General features: G+C 32.8%; 2 protein-coding genes across 2 annotated transcripts in view; both read right to left on the bottom strand.

Annotated features, from left to right (window-relative positions):
* The window catches only part of LOC117177565 (zinc finger protein on ecdysone puffs), a 33,346-nt gene extending 15,497 nt beyond the window's left edge, over nt 1–17,849 (bottom strand). The window contains exons 1-8 of the mRNA XM_033368382.1: nt 17,754–17,849; nt 14,457–14,773; nt 5,887–6,030; nt 4,651–4,892; nt 2,882–3,203; nt 2,644–2,802; nt 2,240–2,483; nt 1,969–2,172 (exon numbers count right to left, since the gene is read on the bottom strand). Coding sequence (XP_033224273.1) covers nt 1,969–2,172; nt 2,240–2,483; nt 2,644–2,802; nt 2,882–3,203; nt 4,651–4,892; nt 5,887–6,030; nt 14,457–14,768 — 1,627 coding nt within the window. The 5' untranslated portion in view covers nt 14,769–14,773; nt 17,754–17,849. The remainder of the gene's footprint in view (nt 1–1,968; nt 2,173–2,239; nt 2,484–2,643; nt 2,803–2,881; nt 3,204–4,650; nt 4,893–5,886; nt 6,031–14,456; nt 14,774–17,753) is intronic.
* A 1,630-nt stretch (nt 17,850–19,479) lies between these two features.
* On the bottom strand, nt 19,480–20,062 carry LOC117176636. The gene is made up of 2 exons (XM_033366889.1): nt 19,878–20,062; nt 19,480–19,729 (listed from the first exon to the last, which is right to left on the bottom strand). Exons 1-2 carry the CDS (start codon nt 20,060–20,062, stop codon nt 19,480–19,482), a joined length of 435 nt encoding a protein of 144 aa, XP_033222780.1.
* Between the last annotated feature and the right edge of the window lie 5,564 nt (nt 20,063–25,626).

The raw sequence follows: 25,626 nt of genomic DNA, 5'->3' as shown, positions 1-25,626 counted from the left end.
CAAGGTCAAATTTACGGTCACCAGTATTTGACCCCCTTCATCCTGAACAACTTTTGTCTGAACAATTTTTTTGTACAATATCACTATTCTGAGATTTTTTGGCAAATAGATTAAAATGGCCCACCCTGTATATATTTAAATTTCCCAATATAATATTTATCACAAAACGGACTCAGTGAACATAAAGGGCTAACCCAGTACAAAGTCTTATGAAGATTAATGATTTTTTGTGAGTCTCGTGAGGTTTTAAGAAAATATTGCTACTCTGCAGTGCCACTTGTCGGTTCTAAAGGTAGATATTAATACTACGAACACGTTTTTGCCCTTTTTGACATTAAAAACTACATATGTATAAGAACCAGTTGTTTTTCAACAAGTAACGTGCTAGTATATTTCTCGTTTGTAAATAATTAATTATTGAAAATATCCACGAATTTCACTAATGTTATTGTTAAGGTCATGCAACGAGTGGGCCATGTGACCAAATTCCTATCTTACCGACTTTTTTATTTCCTAACTTATTTTCGCACCAAGTTGAAAATCGAGTCCAAAAATTTTATAATTATGAAACAAGTTTTATTAGTAAATAATATTGTTTTGCTTTTTTCATATTTATGCAAATTTAGGACCAGACCCACTTTCTTAGGGCTTTCTTACTCATTATCCCAAATTTTCAAATCGATGTGGCGCTTCATATGAAAATAAGTTAGGAAATAAGAAAATGTCAGTAAGGTAAGAATCTGGTCACGTGACCCACTCGTCACATGACCTTAATGAGAGTTTTCTAAACAGTTAAAAAAATAACTCCTCCAAGTCAGGTTTTGGCGTAGAAAAATGAGAAAAAATGTCAATCGTATGTTAGATTCAGTGTGAATTTAGGCACGGCTTGAGAGTTAGCCCATTCTCATCACCGAATACCTCTTGGGAGAGCCCCCAAGATTCTTTAAGACCCCACAGTTGGAGAAATTATGATTACCGACCATTCATATTTCCAATGTCACTTCACATTATCCCCGTTCATAAAAATCCATCAAGTCGTCTAGCTTCTACACGAGAATAAATTATCTCACATACATACTAAGGTGGCCCAAACAATTACATTTAAGAAATTTCAAAGGGCACGTTGATCAAATCGTTCGCTTAGACAAATAAATTTACCTAGGTTTTTTTTTTTGAAACACAAATATTTTTAGCTGTTACTCTACTTCAAAGTTTCATGATTTAAAGAAGAGAAGTCCTAACACCAGCTACTGGTTCGAGCCAGAGAGCAGTTATAGATTTATTAACTTATTATTACTCTACCATTCAACTTATTGTCAGTGACCGTAGCTTGGGACCACAGCAAAAATACGGTGCACATTAAGAGACCCAAGCGAGGGTCAACTTTTTTGTAGCCGTCCACCTGCAGTTCCTTCAGCCGGTGTTCAACTTAAATGTGTCATTTTTCATAAGCTTTTCTTACGTTTTTCTCAATTAAATTAAACGTTTATTCATTGTTATTATTATAAATCTGTTCTCAATACTTTCAAAAATATCTCTTAAAAATATCAAGTTACAAAAGTATATCCGAGGCTCACAATGAGCCCCTAAAGATTGCCATTATATCCGATTTTAGAGAGTTATAAAAATGCGATAAAGGTAGTATTCACTGGAAACATTTTACATTTTTTAGCAAAGGCTAAATTTTTTTGTTGCAAATAAAAAAGGTAAATTTATCTGCCTAAGGTAAGACAACGTTTTGGTCAACCTGCACGTAGAAATTTTTCAAATATCATTTTTTGAGCCACCCTAATACATACATATGCGAAATATGGCCGAAAAACATAACGCTTCTTTATTAAGCATAGTCCAGAAAAATACTGTCAATCTAAACATCAAAGTCGCATGTGTGCATTTATTTGCAATCTTCCTTTTAGTCTATAGTTAAGTATCGGGCCACTCAATTGTGAATGAAATAATGCAACTTACCAACACAAACTTGTTTCTGGCGGCAGTATTTATAGGATGGTGTTTTCAAATTAGTAATATTTTCCTTTGTGGCCTCGTCAATGTCGGTAACATAATCCACATTTTCTGGCGTTTCTTCTGGTTTGTCGTTCTTCGACTCAGTCCCGACATCTTTGTCTTCATCTTCGGCCGTGCGGACCTCTGATTCGCCCTTCGCAAGTTTGTCTGTAATGTTTATGAATGATAGCGAATCTCTTTTTTTTTACACAGGTTAGGAAAACAACAAAATTACCTTTCTTCTTGTTGCCTTTCCGTTGTTCCTCGTTCTGAACTGCGTTCTTCATGTGCTGAGGTGTAAGACAATGTTCATCGTACTCAATGCGTGATGGAAATTCTTTAACACAGGCAGTACATCTCGGATGAAGGAAAGTTTTCAGTTGCTGATGTTTCTCGCTCTTACGATGACTCGATAATGTGCCGTAGAAATTTAAGTCACACATGGTGCAATATTCTCGAACGTTTAAATCAATTCCAACCTGAAACACACGAAATGAAAATCCATATTTCCAGTTTTAGTGCCATACGAAAATATGAGGAATCAACCAATCATTTTATGTTTGTTATAACTAACATGTAGTGGCCATTCCAAATAAATTCAATATAAACAAATTCTAAAATATATTAAACTTTTCTTACCTTTCTTCCTCGACGCTTCGAGTTAGTCAAGCTAAGCTCACGTTGCTCCTCTGTGACTCTCAAATCATGTCTCATCAAATCTACTTTTAGTTTGTAAGATTCATCGAGTTTCTCCATCATTAGCTTGTGAGCACGTCCACGAAGATGATTTTCAAATGACTACAAACAATTAGTTTGGAAAATTAGTAATCTTAATACCACAATACTGCTTTGTTTGATGATAAAAAACAGTAGTTACCGATCCATCCCACATGTGCTTATTGCAAACATGACAGAACATGTGGCTCATAGGAACATCTGCGTATCGACTTTCTGCGTGTCTAGCTTCTGATTTCTTAACAGGAGGTTTTCCACTGGCATCCTTCTTATCCTCATAGTCCTTGTTCTCTCCATCTTTATTCTCGTCGTCTTTATTCTCCTTATTTTCCTTTGAATCTGATTTAGCATCAGCTTCCTTGGCTTCATCTTGGCTTTCTTCAGATTTTACAGCTGAGTCACCTTCTTTTCGTTCTTCATTCCAATCACGCTTCTTATTTTCAGCAGACTCCTCGTTGTCTTGACTAGTTTAAAAGTTAAATTATTTCATCCAGCACAAAAACTATTTTCTTCATATGTATAAATTTCGTGCTTGAAAACTAATCCTGGATTGCCACGCTTATTAACAATTTTCTACGTTAACAAAGCAAATTGTTATCTCTCTGAACATTATGAATTAATTATAAAATATTTTTCAAATTAGACAATGCTTTCAAATTGAACAATTCAATAGTAAATATTGACCTTGTAAATTGTTGAGTGTTTTTGAATTGATAATAAAGTAAGCGTAGCAACCGAGATAATACTATACAAAATCAACTAAAAATAACTAAATTTGTGCTTTATTTAATGTTTACTGTACATAGATACATATCATCAAATTGAATTCATTATAATTAAAAAATCCGAGGATATAATTCTTAATTTCCATGTACAAGGATTAATTTCAACCGATATTGCAACAGATGGTGATTACCGTAAAATTGGGTTAAGCGGTGCGTTGTAATTTACTATATTAATGACTTTCTAGATTTCAAAGTTTTTAAGTAAAAAATTTGGAATATTTTAAAGTCATAAGTATTCAAATTTGAAAGAAACTAATTTAAGATTTCACATTTCAAACAACAAATATTATGCATACGCTATTATTTTTTTTCAAACCCCTTTTTAATGATCACTTTCCGTATTTAGATACCAAATAACATTAGAGTAGTCACAAGGAAAAAAAGGCTTAAAAATAACAAAACAAAAGGATTGAAAGAAATTCACACAATATTTCTGAAATGGGATCCATGAGGCTGAAATAGAAATAGCATCCTAACTGTTAAATGTCCACCGAATTATTTTCCAAAAATCGACATTATCCTCTCATGAAAAAGAGACAAAGTTATTAGAAAGTTACAAATGCCAGATTAAGAAATGAAGAATTAAATTTCACATTTAGGCTGAAAACTCATATTAATCTTCGCTTCCATAGCGCGATTTCATCGATGCAGTTAAAAAAAAAAATTTGACAAACATTGAAAGAAAATGATAGATCCTTGTGTTAGTAAAAACGAGGAAATGTCGTTAATCCAAATCATATCTGTTCTTAAAATTGCGAAAAGAAAGCGCAATACATAAATTTCAAAGAACCGAAAACTGAAGTTACTGGGGATTCAGATAATTAAAAACGTTTGCTTTAAGAAAGTTTGTTTTTTAAAAAGGGAAACGATATAGTGAAAGTTCTGAAAATTGGAAAGTCTTTTGAGTGACTATGAAAAATAGCTGAAACGAACCAAGCAAAAGCGTTCGGTAGGCGTCTTGTTTCAAAGCTACGTCTGTCGACGTGCGCTTGTTGTATCTAATTAAGGGAGCCTCGTATTTGTATCATGTTTAACAATAAAAAATTGAGATCGTCTCACGGATGGTCGAGAGAATCGAGACTTACTCAAGTTTGAAGAAGCTATGCGCAATCAACCAGGAGCTTACCTTTCGGCGACAGATGTTTCTGCCTTTTCTTTTGTCTTATCAGAGGCCTTATTGCTCTTATCTCCCTGCTGTTCCTTTTTGGCGCCCTGATTTTTAGAGGCAGCATTTGCTTTAGAAGATTTATCGTTGCGATGTTGATTTTGGCTGCCATTGATACGTTGGTTGCCGGATGCACGAGAGTGTTGTGCGGATGGGCCGCGTCGCCCAGAAGTGGCTCCGTCACGGGCTCGATTATTGCCCATCTAATTAAGTAGGTCAAAATGACCAACGTCATGAGAAAATTATCGAAGATAAGCTGTGATTCTCCTCGAATTGAAATATGATTCTCGTAGAGTCACAGAGAGTTAAAGTTCAGGGGATTGAGAGCAGACTTTGTTGTATTGCCAAAAAGGAAGGGAGGAAGGTGTGAAATAAATTCTTTTCCAGGTGCAGAGACGTTACAATTCTAGAGAGCAGTGGTCGAAATTGAAAAAGCTGCTTTCCTTACGAGAAAGTTTCTTGTAAATGTCTTATGTCTCATAGCTGGGTACAGAGATCGGTACGACAAAAAATATATAAAGTATTTATATCCCCCCACCCCCGGAATTATTTCACCAGCGCTGTAGATCGCTCGTAAAAGTTTTTGTGACAAAGGGAATATTCGTCCAATACTTTTTTTCTTTTAAAACAGAAAAATTATTTCCAACTTCATTACGAGAAAAAATCTCGATGTTTCTAAACTTATTGTACATTTATGTATCATAATATCTGCTAAAGGTAAATTATGTTATTTGAATCGACTCAAAAGTTACATTAGAATTCTATTCTTCGAACGACGAGCGCACAACTTTGGAAAATCAGTAATTTACCGCAGTGTAGTCCGCTCGTGCAATCGAACGACGAACGATGATTAAAGAATTCAATTTCTCAAGTTCACCGGCACAGGATGACCAAAATCTTGTAGAAACCAGTATAAAATCTGTTTTGCCGCAAACGAAAAATAGATAGATTTCGTCAAGTGTTTTTGAGTTGGAATATTCTCACTGAAGAAAAAGTATAAAACTGCTCGGTCGAATTTTGGACAACTGAAGACGGACTTTAATTTTCCAAGTGTATATAAGACAACTAACATGCTGCAGAATCTGATTAGTGATTACCATGTACCGAAGCTTGTGGATTCAAGTTTTGCCCATCGGCGATTTTACAAAAATGTGCTTGTTTAAACATTACGATTTTTTGGTTTACTTTAAGGCATACCTTGTTATACGGCTGTGGTCGTTGGTTTTTCATGTTTTGACGCACTGGACGATCATTGTATCGTCCTTGTTGATAGCTTTGTTGATTGTTGTAATTTTGTCCTGGACCACTGTAGTTGTTTCCCAGGCTCAACAGTGACGGCACCTTTTGAGTAAAATTATTCTTCTAAACAAATTTTAGTGAAATGTTGTCACCTTTCCCAGTTTTTCAATAAAGTCTTTTAAAAATCCATCGCTTCCTTGTACATTATTCAAAATGGAAAAACGGTTGATAGAACAAAATTCTAATTGAAATAATTACACTACTTGAAATTAAATTAGTCTGAAAAATTTATATTATACAAAAGAGAGGGTATATAACTTCTGCATCATCAAAGCGTTTAAAATTAAACAATTAAGAACTTAAACGTTTAATACTGTAAACTTTTGCAGTTTTTAAAATCATACAAACACTAAATGAAAAATGTTTTTAATTGTAGAGCTCCAAAGTAAACGCCATAAAGACAAACAATTTGTACACAAACCTCTTCAAGTCTGAGTTTATTCAAAATACCAAAAATTTACATTTACGACAAATTTCAACAAACTAAAACAGAAACACTGTAAATAATTAAATTATTAACAGTTTTTTGAAAATTATTTTTAAAAGATTGAGCGATGAGACTGTCATAAATAGAGGATTATTCAATGTTGAACACTTTCAGTTTTATTATTGAACTATGTTTCAGTTTATATAGAAAATTGTACAATTATTTTGAACGTTTCCATTACTCTATTTTCCCTGCCGATTTGAAACAATATTTTCTAGTTTATAAGGATTCAATTTAAAATTACTTAATTCCACATACATTTGATAAGTATTTCTATTTAAACTAAGAATTAAGGAGGAACATGCGACACTTGGAATAATAAGAATAGCTGGAAAATATTTTGAAAAGATTACTTATTTTTTGAGACTCTCATGATACTACATACGGAAAATTGGGCCAATTGAGGGTCCGGATACAATAAGGGGATGAGCGCTCGAAAACGCGTAAGTTTATTGTCCAAAACGTCGTGGTATCCAAATTTTAAAGTTCAAAAAATTAAATTAAAAAAATATATGAGCTTGCGGATAATGTCAAGACGGAACTTTTTTCTATTTAAAGTTTTTCTTCCCGATGTATGTTTTTGATAATAAAATTGAGAAAGAAGTAAGAAAAATTCGTTAAACTTAGTTATATTTAAAAACATAAATAGTCTCCACTCAGACAAATATTATTGAAACTGTTTGAAATTTGGTATACATATACACTGTACCCTAGCGATGCCTACAAAATAAAGAAAAAGTTTAAAATGTCAATTGTTTATTAATAATTAATTGTAAATGGAGACCTGATGGTAAGTACGTTTGTTTTTAGCTTCAGCGAAGAAAATTATCGAGTGAACTTTAGAGTTGAAACAACTTACAGTGACATATTTGTTTCTTACTATTGGAAGACAATTTCGAAACTTTTTTAGATCGACTCCTTGAAAATTGACGGAAACATCCAGTTTGTAAGAAAACACGCGACGCCGTCTACAATTCCATCGTTAGCAGATTCAAGCGCTTCGCAACGTTAGTACTCTCGCCTGTACACTTTCCTATAAAGGACTGGGTCTTTCGAAAAATTAAAAGCCTGCTCTTTCCCCCAATTAATAGAAAATTGATTGCTTTATATTTTTGGACATTTCGTAGTTTTCAATGAATTAGCAAATAACTGAAATTATGCAAATTTGTGCTTCGCAAGTTCTTCATTCATTAAAATTAGAGACTATCTTTATTATTTCTAAACTCTTTCATGCTACACCACAAATATAATCACTTTTTTTCCAGATTATTACTTATCATAGATTTGACTATTTCTTAAAATATATATAATTAGATATTTATAAATAGGTCTATTTTGCAATTCATAGTAAACATTTTTTAAAAGAAAGTAATGTTTAAAATAATAAAAAACTTTTTAAACAATTACTTTTTGTGAAACTTTAATTAAGTATTACTGTGCTGCACTTTTTCACAATTATAATCTAAATAATGTTTTTGAATGTTTGGGTGATTGTCTGATATAGCATGAAAGGGTTTAGAAATAATAAAGATGATTTCTAATTTTAACGTTCCTGTGTTAAAGTTTTAAAAAATGAATGATAAATGATCAGAAATGATAATAGTTGCAAACATGTATTTTACAACTTGAGGAATAAACAACTCGCGAAGCACAAATTTTCATATTTTTAGTTATTTGCTAATTCACTGAAAACTACTTAATGATCAAAAATATACAGCAGTCGATTTTCTATTCATTGGGGAAAAGATTAGGCTTTTTTGAATTTCGAAAAGACTTTATAGGAGAGTATACAGGCAAGAATACTAACATTGAGAATTGTTGAGGAATTGTAGACGGTGTCGCGTGTTTTTCTTACAAAATGGATATTTCTGTCAATTTTTAATGAATCAATCTAAAAACTTCCAGAAATCCTCCTCCAATAGTAAGAAATAAATGTCGCACTGGAAACTGTTTCAACTCTAAAAGTTCACTCGATAATTTTCTTCGCCAAAACTGGAAAAACTTGCTTACGGCCAGGAATCCATTTGCAATTAATTATTATTAAGCGATTGGCATTCTTAACTTTTTCTTTATTTTGTAGGCATCGCTACGGTATAAAGTGTATGTATACCAAATTTCAAACAGTTTCAATAATATTTGTCTGATTGGAGACAATTATGTTTTAAAATATAATTAAATTTGATGAAATTTTTTTCACCCCTTTTTCAATTTTATTATTAAAAATATACACCGGAAAGAAAAATTATAAATAGAGAAAAGTTCCGTCTTAGCACTATCTACAAGCCCATTTTTTTTATTTAATTTTTTGAACTTTAAAATTTTGATACCTCAAGACGATTGGACAATACTTTTACGCTTTTTCGGGCGCTCGTCCCCTTATTGTATCCAGGTCCTTATTAATGATCCTATGGAATGGTATTTTGCACGCACAAAATTAATTCATTTCGACAAATATTTATTAAAGTGGATTGGATACAATTTTTGGGTTTTTGTTGGAAAGCCTTATTTGACTCATAACTGTTTTTGAAAAACATTACAATTTCACTTTAATTTTTAAAGATCAGAAATATTTTTTCTATTTTAATTTCTACTCTTTTTGCTTGAAAATAGTTTAGAAAGAAAGCTGTTATTTTTTCCTGCAAGCCCCCCACCCCCAATTTTCAGAGTGGAAAATTAATTCGTCTTTAAGTAATGGAACGATAAGTAAGCAGATCCCACGATAGCACAGGGATCGCCTTTTCCTCCTCGGCTACCTGTGTACCCTTCCCCTTCCAGTGTGCAATGACCCTACCCCTCACTGGATTCGAAGTTTCTCCAGGCCCTCGATGCTACATCCCCTGTGGAGATAATCCCTTTGTCTTCCAACCTATATCTATTCGTATTTGAAAAATATCACTATGACGAAGAAAAACATTTGTTTATAAAAAATTAGGTTAAGTCCAATCTAATAAGGTATCAATACGACATTTGAACATTTTAGGTATGCAAAATTATAAAATTTTCCACTTTTGGTCCACATTTAAGTTGGAGTAGATTTAATAATTAATTCAAGTTAAGAAACGTAAGTGTTTGAACAAGTTATTATTATTTATAACATTTAATTCTGAAAGAAGTGCTAGTTAATTCAACAGAATTCGTATACAAGTATTTGTTTGGAATAAGTAAACACAAATTGTCGAACTGTGTACTGTACAGAAAGGATAGGTTTCCCTTTCATTCATGTCGCAAAAAGTAGTGATAAGAGTTATGAGTATTTTGCGGTCGAATTGCGTTTTGTAATTTACTCTAAGTTTCATTTGGTTGACTAGCTGAAACTAAATTTACTCAGATGGAGGAAATAGTTATTTCATAACACATATATCAAAAAGTTGACTTTCGATGCCCCCGTAGCGGGTCGAAAGTCGTGTTTTTAACCTTAGACTAGAAAGTTGAAACAGGCGACTGCGAAAGTCACTTTACGCCGTAACCGGCATCGAAAGTATATACATTCTATTTTAACTGCAGTTGTCAAAATAAATAACTTGAACTTTTAACTTGTTTTGTCACTATCCTAGAAACTTTTATTATTAATTTGTATTAGAAAGAGCAATTTTTCATTTATCCAATTCAAATTTTCGCGGAACTTTGACTAGAGCAGCTTGCAACTTCCCCATTGCGCTTGCGTTAGAGCAGAGCGAACAGAAAAATCAATAACTGCTTATAATATCATCGATATTACGTCTTAATTGGCGAACAATCAACGAAAATGTCGGTACTTTGTTCTGTGAAGCTTATCGATAAAGTTGAAAACAATTTCTTTTACTTCTTATTGCAAATACGGAGGTGTTCATTCTTTTATTTAAATCAGGATTGATATTTTCTTATAACGGGATGCTCCGTCCCCCGAACTTCCCGGCGGGGACTTCGCCCCCTTCATCCCTACCAGGGTTTCACCCTGGGACCCCCCCCCCTTCACCCACCTGATACGCAATATACTATTTAATTACTTTCCAGCGTGTCATTCTAACCTCTATTTGTCATTGCCTACATATTCACAAACACCTACATATTCACCTTTGATGAGACGCAAAGAAGTTTCAGAAATCTCAAGTCAAATTTTCAATATATTTTGTATGAAAAAATGTATGCACAACTCGGGACGAGGCAACAATTTCACTCGTGTGATATTTACTACCCTCGCTTCGCTCGGGCAGCTGACTTCGCGTTCGTGCAATTGTCTTTCGCCCCTTATTGGCCTTAGGGAATTCAGATGACAAATTGGAATCATTGTTTTTATTTTTGTTTATAATTCAGATTAAATAATAATAGTTGAAGTAACTAATTCTTTAGTTAATGCAACAGAGAAGTAATGAAAAGTTATTCCAATTCATCATCTTAGTTCCCCAAGGCCCCAATGTATTTTTTCTTAGTTAACTTAAACGTTTGAAGTTGTCAACCTAACTAAGAATTTAGTAACCAACAAATAATAAAGCATTTGAAATAGCTATTTCCTCCATCTAAGTAAATTTAGTTACAACTAGTAACTAAATGAAACTTATGAGTGTTTTAAATGGGACAACGCAACTCGACAGCAAAACATTTATAATTCCAACACTACTTTTCGGTACATGAATGAAAGGAAAACCTATACTTTCTATACAGTTCACAATTTGACAATTGGTGTATACTTATTCCAAACAAATACTTGTATACGAATTCTGTTGAATAAACTAGCACTTCTTTCAGAATTAATTTACATCCTACTTACAACACTTACTTTAATACCTTTAAATAATCATGAATCCACTCTAACTTCAAAGTGGACCATAAGTGGAAAATTCCAGAAAAAAATGCAACTTATTAGAATCCTTCTAAGAGAATATTGTTATAAATAATAATAATAATAATAACTTGAGCAGGCTCTTACGTTTTTTAACTTGAATTAATTATTAAATCTACATCAACTTAAAAGTGGACCAAAAGTGGAAAATTTTATAATTTTTCATACATAAAAAGCTCAAATATCGTACTGATACCTTATTTGATTGGACTTAACCTAATTTTTTATAAACAAAAGTTTTTCTTCGCCATAGTGATATTTTTCAAATACGAATAGATATAGGTTGGAAGACAAAGGGATTATCTCCACGGAGGACGCAGCATCGAGGGCCTGGAGCAACTTCGAATCCAGTGAGGGGTAGGGTCGTTGGACACTGGAAGGGGAAGGGTAGGCAGGTCGCCCTGGGGGAAATTACGATTTCCCGTTTGAATAACCAGGGCCGCTTACATTTAATCTTGCATTCGGTTAGAAAATGAGTTTTTGAGATGCTTTCTGTGTGATTCCCCTTACCTCTCGCATACGAAATCTTCAATGGCAAAATAAGGAACAGCAAAAGAGGCGAGCAAAGAAAACAAATATCGTTTGAGAGCGCTCAGGGGGCGCGGGTACGCTCTCGCGCTCGTTTTCGTACGTTTAATGCGTACACTTTAATTAAATTTTTTCAAATATTGTGAATACTATAACTAAAATCGAAAATTGTGATTTAAACTTCTGAGGAACTACAGCCATAAATTGTAACTAAATTTTTTTCGATTTGATTTTAAAGAGAGTTCTCAAAGCACCTACGGCTTTGACGATTACATTCTCATTACGAAACTCGCCCTTCGCGCTCGATAATACGTGTCCACTTCAAAAACTTCATCAAAATAATTTGTAAATCTTTTTAAAATAAACTAAAAATAACGTTTTAAACTTATGGATCTCTTACAAAATCATAATTGTATATTTTTGAAAATGATTCAACTTTTTGGAAATCTTGTCTAATTAAAAAATTTCATGATAATAGTTTCGAAAAACATTTATTTTACATCTAGTAAAAATTTGGATTGATATTTCCTAACCTATTAAATAATTTGTTTTTCACTTTTTAGGAAATTTTGAAAATGTTGAAAAGCATATAACTTTTTGAGGTTTTATCGAATTAAAAAATTTCATTAAGATAATTTGCAAGTCTTCTACCTATCTATAAGAAACTAACAAAAAATTTCAAATTTGAAAAAAAAATTTTGAAAAGGCTCCACATTTTTTAATTTCGGTTGGAAATATGTGCTTAACGAACTTAGCCTTCATCATGGGAAACTTAAGAAGTGTATCAAAGGCTGACTTGAATGGACAAATTCTTCAAAAGTTAGCGTGGCTACAACATTGAGGTAACCACACATACAGACAGACACACGGTCACCGATGAAATTTTATGATATTCGCATTCTGTGACTGCCGAAACCTAAAGATCCATTAAAAGCCATAGTTGGAAAATTTGGATGATTACATTACACTCTTATGAATGAGAATGTAAAAATCGAAAAGGCAAAGATTTCAGACAAAGAGGACAACTACATGTGCGAGGCATCCCGAATCATGCATAAAGCAGCCCAAAAAATAATCTGATCGAAAGCGAAATTTCATGTGGAAGGCAAGGGGAATCACGATGGTCCACGAGCGGGGCCGGGGACCGCCTAGAATCCACGTGGACACGTTTCACTAAATCTGCGAGAAATATAATGGAATGAGATAATGTGTTCCAATTAGAATTGGTCAAATTTTTGGCCCAATCAGACGATTTTTTATTTTAAGACACACACACACACACACACACACCCCTTTTCATCTTTACATTGGTGTAACTTCTTTTAGCATAATCCTATTGACATTTTATTAGTGTTTTGGAAAGCTCTTTTTATACTTGAAGACTATGAAAGCATTTTTTCAGTTTAATTTTTAATCATATATAAAATAATCACTAACAATATACTGTGAATTACATCTACAGATAAGGTCTTACTTTTGCTTATGTGGTCATTATTTGGTAACCTATCTTTCTTTTTCCGAGAAAAATCTATTTTTCTTCGTCTGAAGGAATACTGTGCTTTAAGATCATGTAAGCGTAACCTAGAAATTGTTGTTTACATTTTTTTCAAATCCAAATTCGTGTGAACATAAGTTGGATTTAAAAAAATATGAAAATGCTATGTTAAGTTACGTTCACATGGCCTTAAAGTACCCAGTATCGTATCCGCAGTGATTCCGGCCAAAGTTGGAACTCATTCGGTCCTTAAATAGTATTGCTTAAAAGAAAAAATTGATTTTTGCCCGAAAAGTTACCGAAAACAGAGCAAGTAAGCAAAAGTAAAACCTTACCTGCAGAGATGACTCCTAGTATAATTAATATTGCCAATATATTTAATATAGTAAATTTAAGTTTAGAGACACGTGAAACCTGACAGTATTCCTGCCCGGGCGCTGTGTAAGTTCTACGCGTTACTCTCGGGCGTAAAAATCACAACTTGAACCAGAAAATATTTCCATTCCAAATTTTTCTTCCACGTGATTTTAAAGAATATAAAAAAGCTTTTGTCTTTATTCGAAATTTTTTTTAGAGTGGCGTTTTTTTCAAAAAATCAATTTTAACTTCAGGCTCCTGCATATTAATAACCAGTTGATAAAAATCTTGTTGCTTGGTGAATCACGTTTCTCATTGCATAACGAAGTAATAGTACAGAGGCCCAACGTTAATGCATTTTCGGTGGAAAAGGGTGGCAACTTTTTGATAAATAGTAGAGTGACTGCGTGACGAGTCATTCAAATTTAACGCCAAAATAGTCTGTGACTCAGCTACTGTTGGTATGGGCGAGAGTACATCGTGACTTTAGTTAAATTGCTTCAAAATTAACAATGATAAATTAATCAGTGAAGCGTACGATTAATTGATTTTTATGACTTTTAGACAGACCCTTATACATTTCAAAAATCTGACATTTACTCATTACATGACCTCCCTTAACAAAATTCCTGATTTTCCTCGGTCTCCAAAAATCCACCAACTCCGGTTTTTTAATGGCGAGATTAAATTGGGCTTACAATTATATGTAATCACGAAATTGTTGCAGACCGAAATTATGAGGTATGTACCCATCGTAAATGAAGAATGTTTTCAAATGTTACCTGTGGCTGAGACTCTTGCTGAGTCCGTAAAATATTAGATAGAAGGTTGCTGGCAATGGCGAGTTGAGCTTGCGGAGAAGCCAAGGAGAGATTGTTATTTGGAGTTGGGAGAATTCCTCTTCCGGGCATCATTCCGCTTTCCCAAGGGTTAACACCCCCTCCCATATTACCACCCCCCATTCCACCACCCATACCCCCTCCCATGTTTCCACTCCTTCCTCCGCCACTTCCGCCACCACCACCGCCACCCATTCTTTGGTTGTTGAAGTTTCGATTACCGAAAGCATCTCTCTTCACACCACGATTATACATGTTTCCTGCAAATAATGTTTTTCTTAATTATTCATGATTTTTAAATAGATAAAAGTTCAATAGGAACTTGTAAATGTAAACACGAATTAAAAATTAGCAAGGTACTAAGCAATTGTTTGGAAACATAAAACTTAATTTTGGGTTATAAGATAAATAATAGTATATTGTGTAATTAGCGAGGGAAGTAGGAGTTTTTTGTCGAGAGCGATGTTTGCAGAACAAATTTGCAAAAAAAGAGCGAGAAAAAAATTCTCCCTCCCGTATCGCACGCGATATTTCTGCCTGGTCAACAAACAGAAACTTGCAGCTCGCTTCGCACGATCTAAAACTCGTGGTTTTACGCATATGTTGAAGTATATATTTTTACATTCTCATAATTTATGATTGAGAAAGTATTAGAATTGTCCGAAATTTGACATCATAGTTTTTCAACGAATCTCCGCGTTTCGAGACCCCCTGAATCCGAAAATCAGGGTTTTACGATGGCGTCTGTCTGTCCGGCCGTAAACACGTTAACTCTCGAAAAAATGAACTGACGAAATCCATCTTTGGCTCCCTTTTTAGGTCCTAAAAGAAAGGACGAGTTTGTTAACCAGGAATTTTTGATAAAAATGCAAAAAGTGAGCGCAATTTGAAAATTTTTGAGGCCACTTTTTTCTGAATTTGAAAATTCTATGTACAGATATTTATAGTATTGAAAATAAAAGAAATTTATCCTATTGAATTTTTTTGATAAAAAGAATATTCTCAGAGTTATAGGCGCGCTCAAACTTGCGAGCCAGAACGTGGCACCTTAAATCAATAGTATATATGGACAACAGAAACATCTAGGATGCATAAAATATATTTGCAACTTAGAGAAATGTAGTTTACGCTATACATTTGTTGTAATTCAATTTTTTGATAAGTAGTATCTTTCGACTTTGCCATGGTTAAATAAATGTTTTGAACATTCGCGAGCAATAAATAACACCATACAAAATGTTCTTTAGGGCTCCTTTAACAATACCACAAACTTTTGCGAAGTGACAATTATGTATTAAAAATAGCCAGCATCCCCACCCGACACCTAGCAGACGATAGCCGCTAACATATCTAACTCGGTAGAGCACACAGTGTTACCGACGCCGATGCGATTGTACAAAAATGTTGTTTCTGGAACACCAAGAAAAAAAATTGATAAATTTGATTTTGTTTATAAAATTAAACCGAATTTCCACTAGAATAGCTTTAAGCACTGAAAAATAGTTTAAACATCGAATTGGACTTACAAATAAACATAGTAAATAATCTCCCGGAACTAACCTTGTTTGCAGGCAATCAAAAAAGTTTATTTCATAAATAATTTCCAGATTACCGGAAAGGCAGAAATGAAAAACGACGTAACCCCAAAATAAAGAATATGCATAAAATTTTTATTTAGCACAATATATTTTTTTGTTATTATCTCTCAAAAAATAGTCCGGCGACGCCCGTTACGATATTTTATAGTATCTCCGAATTCAATTTTTAAAAATTTTCATTTTTGTGGAAAAAAATCCGGGGAAACTGTAAGTATCACATGCCCTTAATCAAACTATAATTTCAAATGAAGGTGCTCTAACTATTCCTGATTACAGAGCTACTAATTTTCAAATTCTGAACTTGACCTTTCACAACAACAAAAAACATATCACCCAGTCCACCGTACAGAAGATTAATTTTATATAAAAAAATACTAATTTAAAACCAAATACGTGAATTTCCAACCAAGCAGTTGAATTTTTAACCAAAACAGATGATTTTTTTTGCCAAAATATAAATCTCGTATCCTAAAGGACGTATTCTCTACCAAAAACGACTAACGTTTAACAAAACTGTTAAATTTTTAATCATGAGTTTGACTATAACATGATAGTGAAAGTTTTACAAAAATATATTAATTAACTTTTACCGAAAAGTAGCTGGTGTTGTCTTGGCAAACAACTGCAAGATTGGCGACAATTTTATCCACCACCCCCACCGTGTAACCCCTTTCCTGACACCTTCGCCATTTTGCAACATTAATCGCATCCAAATACAAATGTAAAAGCTTTAAAATATTGGCCATATTTGAAATAATTTGGATACATGACAATGCACACCTTCTTACAAGGGACACAAAAATACCCAGCCAATGAAATGCTTTTAAAACGTTTGAAAAGTATAAAAGTGAGCCTCTCTGTCATTAATTTTACCCTGTCATATTTTTCAGATAGTAAAAGTTTATTCAAAAACGTGTGGAATTTTAATTAATATTTTTAAAAGCAAATATATACAATTTAACTGGAACCTAAATATGCCGCTGTAGTTCTAATTAATCACAAGATACAAAATATATTAAAATCTCTTAATTCTGTGCAGAGGTTATGTCTAAAGGGGCAGACGAATATTAAAAGTATTATCTGGTATCTATACGTCTACTCGCGTCGCTAGTACCTTTCGACCGGCTGAGTCCAGTGATTTAGCTAATCGTACAGCCGGACGTATGAACATGTTCAGCCATGACAAACTATAAACGATATCCGTCGTTTGCAATGATGCTAGACGCAATGATGCCACCAAGCGGATATGCTTGGAGGGTTTCTCATAATTTACACTAAACCATAACTAAATACAAAAATGTAATAATCTACCAACAAAAAATCTCGAAAAATGAAAGCCGATCTTATAATTGAAATTTAAACGAATACCCTTGGAAATTACACAATTTACGATTCATGATGAAATACAATTCAATTGGCGCATAGATGACCATTTTTAGTTTCATTTTATCATTTCAATATCTGACTGTTCCCTATGCATTTGCCAGTTTAGAGGTTACGATTCTAAATAAAAAACCGATATCGCAAATGCGCTTAGACGCAATACGAGCGATAAGAAAATGGTATCAATCTACTTCATAAAAGTAAGCAAATTTGTATGCAGAAATAAGTCACAAAGCAAAGAGGAAACCATATTACTCACCGCAAGCTGAATTCTTCTCAACCAAATGAAATTCTTTCACCAACTTGGCGGTACTCTCAGAGAAAAGTAGTTCACACCCACGCGAATCGGAGAACGCTTGAATTTATATGAATTTCTGGAGAAGCGAGCGTCTTGTGCTTCTATCCGGAAATGCCGGATTACGAAAAGACAGAGAGGCTTCGCGTCCTTCGCGTCGTCGTCGTCTGTTTTCCTGTGCAAGTTCTTCCGGACACGACTAATGTGCAAAGGCGATTGGTGGACTGGTTTGGAGACTCTTGGCGGAATAATGTTTTCGACCAATTACGTTGCAAATTGCAAAAGATATATGCATTCATTTGTAAACATTAAAAATAGAATTTCGGGTTGATTTATACTTTTGTATAAAGAAATAAATGCTCATTTATTTTGTCGTTTATATTTTTATCTGTTTTTACGCACTTAATATTTTTTATATATACGACCTGATAAGACGTAATATCAAAAATATTATACACCTAGATGCGGCAAGTGGCGGCGGAGTGGGGATAGAATTATTAGTAGGTCATGATAAACGTAGACGGCGATGTCAGCGAAAATCTTGACCCACCCCTCTGTGCCTCTCTACCCGCAAAAGTATCAATCCCCTCTTAACAGTTGTTGTGAGCAGCCCCATGCATCGCCCCCACTTTTCTGTTCTCTTAGCATCCGAAGGAGTATCGTAGTTCAAATAAATCTAATAGATGAGGCTCCGATCAGGTAAGTCTGTTTTTTGCATCTTTTGCATTGTTTTGTATTGGCAAAACCGGTTAATTTCCTATTAAAAGTGATTTATTTAAGAAAAATATGTCAAATTGACAGTTTAAATTATAAGGACTTGTAGCCGAGTAAATTATTTATTGTGTTCAGAGTTTTTTCTAATTGATAGTGCAAAATAATGGGATTAAATTGTGTAGCTCCGGGTTGTACGTCTGGCTATGCTAGCAATTCTTGAAATGCACTTTAGTGTTATTAATATTCGTATTATTGATTTATTTGATATATATTAATTTTTAACGAAGAAAGCGGGGCTGCAAAAGGGTTAAGAATTTGCATAGCAGGGCAGGTATGTAATGTTCCAAAAATAGCCATAATTTTACTACTACAGGTGCCTATGCAGCATGGATTATGAATATGACGGGGTAAAATACTTAATTTCATTTATAAAAAAAGGTATCGAATTATTTGTAGGAAAAATGTAACGTCCCTTAAAAAATTGAATAAAAAATCATGGCAGTTTTTAATTAAGTTCATAGGTGTAATTACAGATTTTTATTTATTTCCTATACATTTGAGGTTTTAAAAGAGCTGTATTGCGAACTTATCAAAGGTGCTTTCAATGACGCGTCGTACTCTACTCAGTCTATAATTAAAGATCTTTTGATCATTCGGCAATCGTCCAGTTGATCGTTCTGGAAATGGACGCATCATATTAGGGCCCAAAGGAAAAGCCTCATCCGCCACACATACTTGAGGTATGAGTGGACTTCCTGGATACAATTCTGATGTAAAAATAATGTGTATAACTTTATAATTTGGTGAAAAAAGAGATTTAATTACGCAAACAAAATTATGTAGTTCAATTAATTATTCAAGCCACTAAAACCATCAACGATGTTGCACTTTTAATTTGCAATTCTTCTATATGCATGAACAATCGTGAATTTATTCTGTTTCAACGTATGTTCTCCTTTTTATTTAGTTAGTTTAATTAAAGCATTGCCTCTATAACAATTTTCTTTCCATCTAGAGCTCCCCAGCAATGAGGAAACTGCCATTTTTTGTAATAAACGTCGATAACTTTTTGCCAATCCTTGGAATTGCTCGGCATTTTCAGCACAGTTGGTTGCAGTGTCTCCCAAATGACTTTTAGAACTTTGGGAATGAAGCCATGAATTATGGCCACACCAATGTGATACTGACCTCGCAGAGACACGAAACTCTCTCCGGTGGCAAGAAACCTAGAAAATGAAAAGAACTTTAAAAATATGTAATCTCATGAAGTTTTTCTGTCTGAAAAAAAATACTTGTAAATATTAAACTCGTTAATTTCAAAATTTCTTCTTTTGTAAAAAGAAATATATTTTAAATTAATTCATTAAAAGTTACCGGACAACAATTTTAGTATATTTACTATAACTTAGTGTGGTCATCAGTTTCTGCGACGGAGTGACGAGGTCGTGTCTTGTAGGAGCACTTATCAACTTCGAACCCACTTGCAGAAGGAGGTTTTCGTATTCGACAACGGTCATTCGTATATATGCTCTAAACATATCCGAATCAACCACAACCATTTCCGTGTACAGATTGTCATGAGCGCCTAGAAAACATAAATACAAAAACAATATTAAAAATATTATAAATGATTATACCCTGTGGACACACAAGTCCTAAACTTGTCCTATATACGTCTTTCGGCAGGCGTCCTGAGGACCTTTTTAAGACATGAAAAGATCCAAAGGATGCCTTAAAGACGTCATATCATATGACATAGAGGTACATTCTAAAGAAGTTTTCAGGACGTCCCGGTGCCCACTGGGTAGCTTCCGTACAATGTGTAATAAAATTTATTATTATCATACAACTATTAATTAATGTGTATTAATATAATAGGTCAATTTCTGTACGAGGAAGCAATAAAAGCCTTTAAGTTGACATTTTACTTTGTTCTAGTCGTCGTTTCCAAAGAGGGTGGACCCGAAATCTTCTTTCTGCACGTTTTTTTCGTCTCCGTCTTAGGAGTCACAGTGCCAATAATTCTTCGTCGGAACTTTCATCGGAGGAAGAAAAAACACCATTTGCATCCATGACTTGTTTCATAAAATTATGTACACAAATATAATAATAACATATTTATGGTTACGCATAATGTAATCTATAATACAAGCAATGTCCGATCATACGTTACATGCAACTATTTATATTCTGAATAATTTCATTAATAATAGCAACATTATTTACCTGCAAGATTTTTTATTAAATAGATAAGTATTTAATTTAAAAATATCATGCACGATGTTTGACACTTACAATTTGCGACTGTTTTAGAGACATTTGCGAATTTATATTGGATTGCACTGCTATGCAAATTCTTAACCGTTTTGCAGCTCCGCTTTCTTCGTTAAAAAATAATTTATATTGAATGAACCATTAATACTAATATCAATAACACTAAAGTGCATTTCAGAATTAGAAATATTTACTTTAGCGCTTCAAGTTCATTTGAAATTTCAAACTTCCCGCCAGTGGAAAGTTTTTCACGAGATTTTCCGAACATGGAAAAACTAGGTATGATTGGATATTTCGATCGATCGGTCGGTCGTCGAAAAACCGACGGAAGGTGTAAAAGAGGCTTTAAGGCCATGTGATGAGTATAACAGCTGATCAAGTCAGCCCTAAGATCAATATTTTTTCACCCATATTGAAAAATAAAAGTTTAAATAACACGGAAATTTTGTTCGGGAAATGTTAATAAATATTAAAGGATCGTTTGTGGCCTTGCAAAGAGTTAGAGAAAGAAAGAAGTTTATTTATGCAAATAATGATTATCGACGAACACGTTTTACAGCAGAAATTTGAATTTAACCATGGACATAGGAAACACGGGACTAGGCATGCCATCGTAACTTGGTGAGCGAGGTTGAATCCACGGGAGGGGGGAGAATTCCATGAGTGGGGAGAGCCGCCATCTTACGATGTGCCATTTTTATTTTGCGCACGAGCATTTTTGTCGACAAACTTTGCATGAAAATATAAACATGTGGGCGCTGCCATGTTTTTTGCGGGACACCAAAAGTTGACGGACCTCCCCCCTCATTGCATCATCATCGAAATCAAACATAAATATGTTTATTTGCATTTCAAGTGCAAACATTAGTTTTTTCATTATTTATGCATAATGTTCGTGAGCGATTTTTGTCGTTTTGCTCCACTTTGATAAATATAAACCTCATAACTAGCCCATTGACAACATTGCAAATTGCTTGCAGGGTTTGACGACAGCACGGTCGGTATTTCTCCAAAATAGTATTAAAAAAATTTTTTTTCAATATTCTAATTATTTAGGACCAGAGACATATTCTTGCATGCCTTCTATTTATCGTGCCAAATTTTTAACACGATATCTCATACCGTGTGGACGTAAGTTTGAAAAGAAAACTTCCACTCGTGTTTCTTCAAAAAACATTTTTTCTCCAAAATTTCCACCGGAACAAAGCAGAGACATGGACCTTATTACCCCCTCTTTCATTTCCCAAACTTTCAAAGCGATGCCTCATTTTGTTTAGACGTAAGTTAGGAAAGAAAAATTGAAGACCAGGTTCGGTCACGTGACCCTTTCGTCACATGGTCTTAAGGTGAGAACAGAATAATAATGGGTACATTTTGTAATTGATAGTTTTTTTTTCTAAAGAGTAACTTATATTTTATCAAATAATTTTTTAATAAATATATTTCTAACATTTAATATAATATTCATGAACATTCGCATAATTTTATGTAAAAATTTCCATTGAAGAAAACACTAATACTATATTTATACATGAAAATAAAGTTTTCAGCTCAGATCGAAAAGTTCTTTTTAATTCAGATACGTCGCTCATAATGTGAAAAAAGAACAAAAATCACCATTGCTTATAATAAAAATCGAGCCAGTGCCTACTAGTACCGAAAACATTAGGCTATTCATATACAAATTTGGATTTAGACACGACTCGTTAAATAAATATCTTTTTTCTTCAAAAATCTTTGGTAATGAAATATAAATTCATCTTTTGAATTGAAAGATAATATGCTATTATTTACAAAATATGGGCATTTGTATCTGTTTCTAACCTTACATCACAAATTACGTAATTTCTGATATCAATGTACAATTTATAATAATGATCTATTTTAATTTCAATAATTGTTAATTATACCTGGTTTGAATCGCGCGCCAACAGCGATCAATGAGAGTCGCTGCGCCAGGCAAGCGTAGTAGCTCAACACATGATCTTATGAATACTTGGTCTAGCCACTTGAGGGCCTTGTTTCGTTCAAGACACGCAACCGCTTAATTCCTCCATTTTGTTACTTTGACCGCGCAGTTTGAGTTTGACGCGTAAGACTATACGGCGAACTGTTACAGGAAAATCAGTATGTAGGAAGAAATATTATGATAATATTAAAAGAATGAATTCAAAAAGAACTTTCAATGGATATATTAGAACATTGGTAAGAAAATAAATTATATTCAGACCAGAATGTAAGTTTGTAAATATTACTGAATGAGAAGGATTAAAAGTATATACAATTTTTGATATTTGAGATAGAGAATTTCAGTTCAAATATCTCCGTTTACCAGTGAATGAAAAACTCTCAGGTAGACAATTCTTTCAGAAATATATATGTAAAAATGACAGAGGTTTGTAATAGAATTACGCGGGTCCGTAAATTTTACAGAAAAGTTTGTTAGATCTGTATTTGATCTGGATTGAAAGTAAGACTTATTATTTTTACATTAATTAGACAATAATTTGTCATATGGTACAATTTGGACATCTTTCTCTATTTACATATAAAACGTATGTGTAAATGTATGCAATATTATAGGGGTTTGCCAACATTTATTGTAATTTTGAACAGTCTGCTAAGAACAAGAGAGATTTTTAATCTGATACAATGTGATTTCATATTATATCTAAAAAGTGGAAAGGCAAGAGGGAGTAACTGGCGAAATGAAAATTATTCCAAAATCTTGAAAAATCTAGAAGTGGGTTTAAATTTTTCCAAATCCAAAATCATTTTTGAATTTTTTGTTAGAACTTTTAAATATATTTTAAAATGAATTATTGGATTTTTTTAACTTTCAGAAATTCCTGAAAATTTGAAATTTTCCTGAAATTTGTATTTAAGAAGATTTGAAGAGATTTAAAAAATTATCAAAGAAGAACATGGAAGATTTTAAGAATTTTATTTAATTTGCTGAATTTTCAAAAATTGTAGGAAAATTCCGATTAATGTTAAAATATATTTAAGAAGTTCTGAAAAAATGCCAACACACTTCGTTTAAATTACTTGAAATAATTTCAAGTTTTTAATTAATTTTGAATCTTTTTACAACTTCTTCATATCTCTGAAAATTACTCAAATTTTGTTTACAAGAAATAAGTCTTCAATGCTTATTTATGCATAAAAATTTAAAAATTTCACTTATAAATTAAACACTTTTTAAATAGAACAATTAAAATTGTAACGCTAAAAGATCAAAAGTTCTTCGAAAATCTAAAGATTCAAAGCTTTCTATGTAAAAAAATTCAGTTTCAAATTGTTTTCTTTTAAATATTAGGTTTCAATTAACTCGTCTTAAATGAACAGTGAAATATTGCTAAATATTAAATACTTAATCTTTTTCTACATTAAGAAATTTCAAATTAAATGGGATAAAAACGAAATAATTTAGACTCACAATATTTTAAATTCAATAAAAACCTTTAATTATAACTGTATTATCATGGATTTATTTTTAAATTGAAGATAGTAAAACGCACGTTTACATTTTTTAGTATCTGAACAAATTAATAAATTTATATATTAAGTTTAATATAAAAAATTATATAAAAGAATACCTGAAACTCTGAATGACAAATATATCATTGATAAATCATGAAAATTTTTATTTAAAAATAAAATTATCGGAATAAATGATATATTGATTTCAATTCTTATCAAGACTCTCGGATTAAAACAGTTACAATCTGGGAGTTCTCAAATTTTGAACGGATCTAGAATTGTTTGGTCAAATCAATTATTATTCAGATTTCTACACTTAGAATACAGATCAATTTTCAAAATATTTCGTTTATTTATATTTACAGTTGATAAAATAAAACTGTTTGTTATCAAAAATTTTCAACATCAAATGCTTTTAATTTTTAATTGTTTAGATCCTCAAAACTGCACTTTAATTATTTTAAAAACTGTTAAAATCGAACGTGGACAGATTTTTCTTCTGAAAATTCGTAAAATTCTCGGTTTCCAGGTCCGGCGGCCACCTGCTGTTTATAAAAAGATCTTCGATTTAAAAAACTTCTAATTTTAAATTTTTTAACCTATAAAACAGTATGTAAAAATTATTTGAATAAAAATATATGCTGAAAAATTAAAAGTCTAAAATGGAAAATTTTTTAAGTGAAAGATTTGCGAATGAAGCATTCTATACTAAATGATATAAGAATTTATAAATATCTCAATTTAGGAGATTATTTAGAAACCGTTGAAATCAAAGTTGGACAAAATTTTTATTCTACAAATTTTGTAAAATTCCCGGTCAAATAATAAATTCACTGTCATTTCCCGGTTTTCCTCAGTCCTATAAAATTACCAATCATTTTCCATGTTTCCCACTTGAATTCAATTTCATTTTATTTGACACAAATATGTCACTTTTTGTCCGCAGAAAGAGGTTATGTAACACATAACCTAAAATAATAGTTAATCTATATTTTCCTTTAGCGATCTTCAACATTATTATAATACATTTTATTGGGATTCAAATATTTCTACACCTCAAAAGTACAAGAAATTTATATTCTTACATTTTCAAATCCCTTATGTTTGCGCCTTACTTATCCAAGATGGAGAAATTAAACGGTGGGTCCTTATTGGTGCTGTTTTTTTACTTGCGCGTGGCTAGACCATGTATTTATTAGATCACGGCTCAACATGCCAAAGTTGGGATTACTGCTTGTAAATCCGCCCCATAACCCGGCACATGTATTAAGGGCATGCGACACAGTGGGATTCCTACATTACCAACCTCTTTTTTCCATTGAACAAAATTTTTTTGTGAACCATAGAACTTTTTTGGTAAATGAAA

This window comes from Belonocnema kinseyi, chromosome 7 (genome assembly GCF_010883055.1).
Source record: "Belonocnema kinseyi isolate 2016_QV_RU_SX_M_011 chromosome 7, B_treatae_v1, whole genome shotgun sequence".
In the NCBI taxonomy this organism is placed as follows: Eukaryota; Metazoa; Arthropoda; class Insecta; order Hymenoptera; family Cynipidae; genus Belonocnema; species Belonocnema kinseyi.
Note: the sequence above shows the minus strand (reverse complement) of the source record. Positions and strands in the feature narration are given on the sequence as shown.